The sequence below is a fragment of the Eurypyga helias genome, unplaced genomic scaffold (genome assembly GCF_000690775.1).
Source record: "Eurypyga helias isolate BGI_N326 unplaced genomic scaffold, ASM69077v1 scaffold3983, whole genome shotgun sequence".
Classification (NCBI taxonomy): Eukaryota; Metazoa; Chordata; class Aves; order Eurypygiformes; family Eurypygidae; genus Eurypyga; species Eurypyga helias.
Window position 1 is genome coordinate 37957 of NW_010243028.1, and position 9816 is coordinate 47772.

The 9816-nt window shown below is 38.3% G+C and overlaps 1 protein-coding gene across 1 annotated transcript in view; it reads right to left on the minus strand.

The window, feature by feature from the left end:
- Positions 1-8528, minus strand: part of TPR (translocated promoter region, nuclear basket protein) — a gene marked incomplete at its 5' end in the record, with an annotated part of 42717 nt that extends 34189 nt beyond the window's left edge. Inside the window, 9 exons of the mRNA XM_010149255.1 lie at positions 438-578; positions 1101-1188; positions 2672-2752; positions 3369-3461; positions 4135-4299; positions 5194-5297; positions 5667-5763; positions 7134-7207; positions 8424-8528. Coding sequence (XP_010147557.1) covers positions 438-578; positions 1101-1188; positions 2672-2752; positions 3369-3461; positions 4135-4299; positions 5194-5297; positions 5667-5763; positions 7134-7207; positions 8424-8528 — 948 coding nt within the window. The remainder of the gene's footprint in view (positions 1-437; positions 579-1100; positions 1189-2671; positions 2753-3368; positions 3462-4134; positions 4300-5193; positions 5298-5666; positions 5764-7133; positions 7208-8423) is intronic.
- Between the last annotated feature and the right edge of the window lie 1288 nt (positions 8529-9816).

Genomic DNA, 9816 nt, shown 5'->3' on the forward strand with positions numbered 1-9816 from the left:
ACAGAAAGTTAAGGACACAATTTTTTTTTTTTTTTTAAAGAGGAAAATAAAAATTATCATCTTCACTTCCCTCTCCAGAAAACCATTAAAAGCACGGTGATTCTGCCTTAAGGAAATGTTGCCTCTCCCTCTTCTTTGAAAAGCTAAGTTAGATCAACAGAAGCACTTCAAAATGCATTTCTGTTGAAATGGTTTTTTGGGGGGGGCGAGGGTGGGGAGGAGTGGAGTATGTATTTTTCATATATATATATACACACACACACACATATATATATACATACACACACAAAAAAGCTTCCAAAAGTCATTATTTGAAATTACAAAAGGTGAATTAAGATTAATGCACTTACTTCCTACAGAAATTCAGCATAGTATTTTCATGCAAGATGATAAAAACCTGATGCTTTTTGTATTTTAGTTCCCAGTGTTATCCCTACCTTTGCGCTTTGTAGCGGACAGTAAATCATTAGCGTTCTCCAGCTCCTTTTCCAGTTTACTGATCTTTTCTCTCAGCTCTTTTTCCATTACAGCCTTTGATTCTTCCACCTCAGCCAAATGCTCCTGGGTTGCTTTATTAGCTAAAATTAAATCGACAAGCAGTTTGCTGTGTTGTAGTTGTTGTTATTTTTTTTCTTTTAAAAAGATCCAAATTTACAAATGTACCTTAAATTTTACTTCAGCTTTCTATGATCTGCAGAAGCTCATGCTGGTAAGAAAACTCAGTAGCACGACAGAAGCATGAACTGCTGCCTATCAGCTTTGCCTAGAAGAGGGCTAAAATACGAACTGTCCTCTTATCAACAAAAAGGACGCCACAATGAGAAACTACAATGGAGATATATCTTGCAGAAGTAGATCATCTCATCAAAATCCAAAGTAAATTACAAGTGTATTTGAAAATAGTTCCCCCACACCCCGCCCTCCCCTTCATGTAAGTTCAACTAGTCACACAGAAGTTTGGTAACAAGGGACTTTGCACCATCCCAAATGCCCAGCGAAGTTCCTTTCATAAACACTCAATCCCTAATTTTTAATGCATCCAGGTAGTTAGAGGTGCACAACTGTTCTGTTCCACTTGCTATGTCTCACTCACAGCTTACCTTCACCTGCTTCCTTCAGGAGCTTGTGCAGCTCTTCTACTGCTCCTGTCAGTTCATTGCTCTTTGCCTCTGAGTCATCAGCCGCACTCTATATAAAAACATTTTATTTACCCTTTTAGTACATAACAGTAGCAACTATGTTTTTATAAGAAAGCTCAACCAACTAAAAGCTATGAGCATGCTGAGTAAAACGCTCAAAGATTCACCTAAATGGGACAATTCTCTTTCCACTTGGACTCAAGTCTTGCTTTGATGCAAACTGCCCACCTGAGAGCAAGAAGTGCTAGACAGTGATTTGATACAACCTATCCAAATAAAATGTATGCCCTTTAGCTGTTTTATAAATGGTGCTTGCTTTGTTCCTTCTCTTCACTAAAGAAAATGTGGAGAAACCTTGAGTACTCGATTTTGATCATTCTGAACAATCTGGTATTTTTAGGGAATATTATATGAACAGTTTGTATTTATCTGCTTCCAGTTAGAGATGTCACAAGTACAAGACTATGCAATATTTTACAATTCTACAAGTCCATTAAAGATAACTGCAATAAAGTTGATTCAACTTTTGATAATCAGCGAATTCTCAGAACAGGCTACCATAGAAAGGCACCCAACCTCAATCCTTTTAATGTCAGGTCAGACAAATATGTCAGCAGTTACAAGTACTTAGCAAACCCTCTGTTAAGTGGAAGACAAACCTTCAGGTCCCCTCAAAGCAATGATTCTATAACAAAAGCATGAACGAAGTAAAAAAACCAAACAACCAAAACAAAAGCAAATGGTAAATGGTAATACATTATGCTCCAGAAAGATGAGATACTGGCTTGCTGCTCAAGGAATGGACTTCTGTTTACACCTAATCAGACAAAGTATTAATGTAGAACTCAGAATTAAGCAGCGTACAATGGTTATGTCGGTATCCATGCAAGAAAACAGAACTTATTAACCTGTGAATCTAATATGCATGAACTAAAGAGCAAACAGTTGTCCTCTTTAGCTGGCTTTGTTTTGGTCAATATGCTACAGTGAGTATTTTGCACTCTTTGAGCCAACAAAACAAATGAAAACTATTTGTTTTGATGGTGCTTATTTGACACAATACATGATATTCAGCTGTGTCTTAATCAGCTCACACTTGCAGAGTTATCCGAAACTCAGAAAAATCTCTTGCATCGTCTTATTTTACATAGAAATCTTATCAAAATGAACTTATACTAGTCAAACTCAGAAAAATCTCTTGCATAGTCTTATTTTACATAGAAATCTTATCTCCCAACATAACACTAAGACATAACCATATTCATACAACACACAGCCTCCAAACAGTGAGCACAAATTTACTATTTTAACTACAGTTTCGCTTAATCTACAAAATGATCAAAGCAACGTTTTTAAATGCTGCCTAAGAGAGCAGCAAAGAAACCTATGTTTTGGCTGTTTCACTGTGTTTTGCAATGGAAGTCAGTCTTCCTCACATCTACACTTTGTGTGGAAAGGAGCCAAAACCGGCTGGCATTACATTTATGCCCAGTTACACTAATATATGCTTATAACAGAATCAATAAACTCACCTTATACAAATTGGATAATTTTATGTGGGCATTCAGTTCATTGTGGAATCTTTCCTCCATACCAGCCTGCTGTTCTTTTGCCTAGTAAATAAAGAGGAGACATGGTCGGGGAGCATTCTGCTATCTCGATTTCACACACAGAATGGTTTGGGTTGGAAGGGACCTTAAAGATCATCTTGTTCCACCCCCCCTGCCATGGGCAAGGCCCCCTTCCACTAGACCAGGTTGCTCAAAGCCACATCCAGCCTGGCCTTGCACACTTCCAGGGATGGGGCATCCGCAGCTTCTCTGGGCAACCTGTCCCAGTACCTCACTACCCTCTCTGGGAAGAACTTCTTCCTGATATCCAATCTAACCCTCCCCACTTTCAATTTAAACCCATTACCCCTTGTCCTGTCACTACAGACCCTTCTAAAAAGTCAGCTGCCCAGCTTCCTTGTAGCCCCTTCAGGCACTGGAAGGTGCTATAAGGTCTCCCTGGAGCCTTCTCTTCTCCAGGCTGAACACCCCCAACTCTCTCAGCCTGTCCCCATAGCAGAGGGTCTCCAGCCCTCAGAGCATCTTGGTGGCCTCCTCTGGCGTCGCTCCAACCGGTCTGTATCCTTCTGATGTTGAGGGCTCCACAGCTGGAACGTTTTGCTTTTTAATTTGCAGAAGCAATTGTAATGATGTTTCACATATACTTTAGTTGTCTTACCTCTTTCAGTTTATTCAAAAGGTCTTCCACATGCTTCTGAAGATTTTCATTTGACTGTTTTAAGCTGTTTACTTGCTCCTCCATTCTAGAAACCTGTTCAAAGAATAAATGAGAACACCATGTATGACTTTGTCTCTCCAGTCCAGTTTATTTTGGAAAATACCCGTCTTTTTTTTTTTAACTTAAAAAAAAAAGTTCAAGAAAGAGCATGAATTGTTGCATTTCCTCACAGTCTTTGCTCCCATGCTTTCAGCTAAACGAAAAAGTGAGAGTGCCCACACTGGTCCGATTATGCATTACCAGATAAACCCACACGCCTCAGTGCAGCTAAATGCCACAGATAACCTGATCAATTATCACAGTTGTCACAGAAACTGCTCAGCTACCCAAACAGCAGCTTACTGACACAGGGTATTTTCAGCAATACAAAAATATTATCACCCCACTTCACAAAGATTGTTGTCAGACATTCTTCTGCCCCTTCCCCTTATGAAGAACTGTATTTCTACATATATATACATCATATCAGCACATAGCCCTGTTACCAGGGACTTCAAAATTTCTAGCCTGTAATTAAAATATTTGACTTTTCTATCCTAGACAAGGGTAACCATACATATTCCTTAAAAATCACAAGTTAAAAGATTGCGAAACATACTTTTAAAAAAAACCACACTCAAATCCAGTTATTAAAACACTTGGTTTTGTTTAATACAGTTAATCAGGAGGCATAATTTGTAAGAAATGGCAAAAGCCATTACACTACCTCCTCCTTCTTGTTCTCCAGATTACATTTAAGCTCCAAAATTTCATTGCCTTTCTCCCTGGCAGTGTGCAGAAGTTCATCTGTTTTGGCCTTCAGCTCAGCATTCAGCCACGTGTTTTGATTCTGTAGTAGTTCTTTTTCTTGCTCCAACCTTTTCTCACGGTACTACAAAGAAAATTGCATAGTGTAATTGTACTGTTTCCACAGAAAATAAAGCAGCTAATCAAAGTACTATGATTAGAGAAGGAGTAGCAAAAATGTAATGCAATTTGGTAAATAGAAACAAAAGACAAGTGTTCCTTTTTATACTGGTAATACTAATTTACCAGTCTCAAACTACAAGAACTTCCTGAATCTGAGTTAGTTTCCCTCAAGCTGACATTAGCTGAGAACAGTGACTAGATTAATTTATTTCCTTCAAGCAGATATTAAAGTATCAGAGTTTTCCTCCTCTTTTCTCCTTTCCTCCTCTCTTTCAGCTCTTTATGAAGTTTATTCTGCCCACCGAGAAATGGTGCAGGTTCACAAATAATTATTTTTCCCCTTTCTATCTGCCTTCATGGACCTGGAGTCCTTCTTCTTAGTGGCCAGAAGCAGGCACCATTGCCACCAATGAGGCTTGGACAGGCTTGCTTCACCTGATGCCCCCCGCCTTCTCTAAATATGTGTCTCACTTCCAGTCGTAGTCACCAATATTATAACAAAATAATTTGTTATAAATAACAGGAGTGCAATCGACCTACTTTCAAAGTCAGTAATGACAAGATGATGATTACATCACATGTAAACAAGTACTTACTGGAACATTAACACGTGCTATGCATATAGAATCATAGAATCATAGAATGGTTAGGGTTGGAAGGGACCTCAAAGATCACCTAGTTCCAACCCCCCTGCCATGGGCAGGGACACCTTCCACTAGACCAGGTTGCTCAAAGCCACATCCAGCCTGGCCTTGGACACTTCCAGGGATGGGGCATCCACAACATCTCTGGGCAACCTGTTCCAGTGCCTCACCACCCTCTCTGTGAAGGTACTACTATATAAGGTACTACTCACCTTCATGGAAACATCTGATGTTTGAAGTTCATCCAACTTTAACTGAAGTTTCACCTTTTCTGTGTTCGCTTCTGTAAGCTTTTCATTTAAGCGTTTAACATCCTCTGGAGCAGGCAGGAGGGAAACCAGTGTTAAAAAAAAATAATTGTGTAACAGTTGTAATTACTGAGCCTAACAATTGTAAAGAATGAGAACAGGAAAGATATAATGCACGTAATTACGTATTGTGCACTAAGACATGGTATAACATATGCTTTTAAATCTATGAAACCAAGCACCACGCTGATGTGTTTTGCTGCAATTAGCATGCAATTTCTTGCCTTGTTTCCTCCTCTCTAAATACTGTTTCCCACTAATTTATTATTTGATGCTGCCTATACAACTTGGATACTCCATGTCAGTTCAATTTTTCAAGCACATCTTTTATTTAACAGAATCATGTCAAGTATTTTGTTAATGTGTTTTAGCTATACCATTTAGGTGATCAACTTCCTGAGATCGTCTCTCACTTGTTCGAACCAAATCTCTCTTTTCAGCTTCCAGTTCTTCCTTTTCTCTACTTAAGTGGCTCTGAAAAAAATACAAAAAAGGAACAAAGAAATGTGATCAGTTTTCTGTATCAGTTTAAAGTCACTATTTACATTTACCATCACAGAGAAACAGGCTAAACCACAGTAAGTTACCTCAGCCAATGGAAAACTGGGATAAAGATGCTTTTACAGTGGGCAGCTGAATCAGTCTAAACTATATAGTATGAAAACATGGCTGCTTCCATTTTTTCTATCCAGTTAGGGTATATAAGTCAAACAAATGCAAGTTAATATATCTCTTTCTTCTAGTACCTAAAAGCCAACATATTTCAATTATGGGTTTCCCCTCCCATCATAAATCACTCTGATACTAATGTCCACTGGCTCTCCATGCTTAAATGTGAAATGCCACTACCACATAAGATTAGACAGCAAAGATGAGAGAAACATCACACAGCTTTCAAGACCAGCATAGTGAACAGGTAGTGTTCATGCCTTTGCCTTTCAATCAGCAGAGAGGTCTAGACTACCAAGAGACTCCCTCTGGTTCCAGCTCTATTTGAATGAAAATTAGAATGAAAATTGCTGAACTTTGAGCAGATGAGATGACTGAATGCTTACTAGAAATCCAAAACAAGCAAGAGAAACTGTTCAAAACTGCATTTAATTTTTAATGTTACTATTCTTTGAAAGATAGCTTTGATAGTTGATTCTTCACAGAAGCAGTTTTATTGGGTTAAATAAAAGAGATAACAGAGCAACCAAGGAACAAACACATGCAAAAACTCAGTATCAAAATCAAATCAAAGCCAATAAATAGCCTTGTTTCACGTATAGGCAATTGTATTGCCTCTGCCTTCTGCGGTGTCAAAGCAAACCACATCAGTTAGGCCTAAATAACTCCCTCTGGGGAAATAATCAGATCCATCTTCTCACTGTGAACAAATCAATCTAATAGTTATGGTTTTGCTTCCTGCTCCAAAATTAATGTTCTGCTGGATTAGTCAGCTGAAGTGACTCATCCTGCAACCCCATGACTTTTGAGCATAACGCAAGGAAAACTGTGCCGGAGTGTGGGAAAGCATGGGGAAACACACACTACTCTTCTTGGCACCTTTGTCCAACTTTTGAGGTTCGGCTTAAAGGCACTCCACAACAGGTTTCAGCTAGAACAAAACCAACTATCCAAACTGAAATAAAAGCATCTCCTCTGACATAGGTTCACCTCTAATTCCATTTGCTAAAACACAAGCATTTACTTAAAAAACCCCACCTAATTTTCCTTTACACACCACCATGTAAATATGTGCTGACATGGATCCAGGCCACTTTGGAAACTGACTGCATTCTTTGCTGCAATGAGACAGGTGAACCAAAGTCTTTCAACTTATCATCAAGTTCTTCCAGTACCTGAATGGCTGCATTACGATCCTGAGAAGCTTCAAGTTCTTTATTTTTTTCATTCAGTAACTTCAACTGCTCATCTGTTGGGTAAGAGGAAACAGAGAGGGGTCTCCACTGTAACATAATGACAGAATTCACTCTCCAAATGCAATTAACCCAAAATTTCCCCTAACAACATTATAAGAAATAAAACAAACAAAAAAAAGAACTCAAGACTTCACTGTGGATGAACTAGGTATTATCGTGGCAAACCAATGCAATCCTTAGAAAAAAGGCATTTATGGTGAAGTTCAATACAGAACCCAGTGTACTACCATTACTACAAAAATCAGAAATCAAGTGGGGTTTTTTTCCATTAAAGCTAAAATTCCATTTAAGAAAAGCAGACTTGAACACAGACACAGAACATCTTCACTTGCAGAAATCACGAATGTAGTTGATGGATGGATTTTCAACTCCTATTTAATACTGAAAGCATTTCAGCATAACATTGGACAAAGAATGAATATCCTATTATCATGATTTGACCCCAGCTAGCAATTAAGTACCACACAGCCACTCAATCACCTCACCCCCTCCTCCAGTGGAGGAAGAGAACAGGAGGGAAAGACAAGGAAGCTCATGGATTGAGATAAGAACAATTTAAAAACTCAATTTAAACAAATAAAATAGTGAAACTAATAAAATCAATAATACAAACAATACTAACACTAATAAGTAATCAAAATAACAAAAAATAAAACATGATACAATTGCTCACCACCCGCTGATCAATACACAGCCAAGTCCCGGTAGTGAGTCAGAACCACAGAGCCCAAGAGCCAGAGCTCTAGAGCAATCACAGCAGAGTCTGTGCAAGCCCGAGAGAGATAGCACCAGAGTCCAAGCAAACCCCACGGGTGAGAGAGCAACTGAGAAAGCCAACTGACCTGCCAACTAATGAACAACTACGAGCTAATGAACTGCAGTCTGCCAGCCCACCCCCAGCCTATATACTGAGCATGACATACAATAAAATGAAATACCCCTTTGGTTAGTTTGGGTCAGCTGTAGGAACTATGTGTGTATCCCCCACTTGTCACAAGAGTTGAGAACACAGGTAGAGTATCAGAAGCTGAAAAAGTCCTTGAATTGGTGCAAGCACTCACTAGCAACTAAAAATCACCAGTGTTATCAGTACCCCTCTCAGGGCAAATGCAAAACATAATCTCTTACCAGCTACTGTGAAGAACATTAACTCTGCCCTGACTAAAACCAGTACACCATCCAATCTTAAGAATGTGCAGTTATACTTACGAAGTTTTTTAAGCTCCTCACGGAGAGTCTGACACTCTTGAGTCTCATTTACAAGTCTCTCCTGACTTTGAGCCAGACGCTTTTCTACTTCAAAGTACTGTTGTTCTGCAAAATAGCAATGTTATCTCAGTTTAACTTAATAAACTTTCCTTTTTTCTTTCTCACCTTTATCAAGGATTCTTATTAATGGACATTTTATTAAAGAATGGCACATATAAAAAGAAATATCTAAAATAGTAAGACTCCAGTAGAATTTACAAAACCCCAGTATTTCTGAAGGCAAAGATAGATTTCCACATTGAATCAATGTGGTTTAAAATACTGTTAGCATGGAAAGTGGTAAGTTTCCAGACATGATCCACAAAGTAAGAGCCTAACAGATTTTATTAGGTCTTCAACTTTTTTTGATGTAACTAGAGAACATTGTATCAGCACAATTATGCAATGTGGTCTCATCAACTGAAAACTTTTTACCTGTTGTGTATTTCTATACACGTACAAAAAAATCCACATAATTTAAGGTATCCAGAGATTTGATTTATAAAATCAACACTTCTTAAAATGAATTCTTGTGCTCAGTGCTGCATATCCCACAGCACTGAGAAAGATAATAAGATCTAAATTTTGGTTACCTAAACCAGTAACTGTGTCACAGAGCTTAACTGTAAAATACTTAGTAAAAGCAGAACTAATCTCACTCTCAGGCACAGCAGGCTTCTAAGGAAGTACTGAGGGATTTTTATTTATCTGTGCTTCCTACCAGATCTTACAATTTCTGATAGTGCTGCCCCCTCCAGCCACATAAAAGGATGGACCTGAAAAAGACTAACCTGTTAAAAATCTGTGGGTTACCTTAATTTACACTACACTTTATTAATTTACTTTAGTAAAATTTTTATCATAAAAGAGACAGAAAGGTTGAAGGACAGGTAGAAGTAAAGTTTACATCAGAAGCATATCACCTATCTGACAAATTAACTCATATTCACAGTCCTGCCCATTGCTTACACTCATCTACTCTTCTCATTCCTACTCTAATTCCCCACAAATAAAATTTTTCTGTGATCATAAAAAATGTTAATTCTATCACAAACATTTTATGCAAGGGTACAGTCTTCAGCATAGAATCTAACAGAAAAAAAACTACAAACCTAAGCCTATTTGAGAGCTGGGTAAACAAATTGTCTCTCTTCCACAACAATGATTAAAGCAGACAAAAGCCTGTTAAAAAAATCTAATTAAAAGCTGTTCAAGACAATTCTTAGTGTCTTAACCCTAAAGAGTTCTTTGCAAATCAAAGAAAATAAAAAATCGGGCTCCCCTTGCCAGGAAGAGAAAAAGTCTTATCGGGTCTCAACTGAAGGGCCCCTTCCCAGAGTAGGGAACGCCCCCC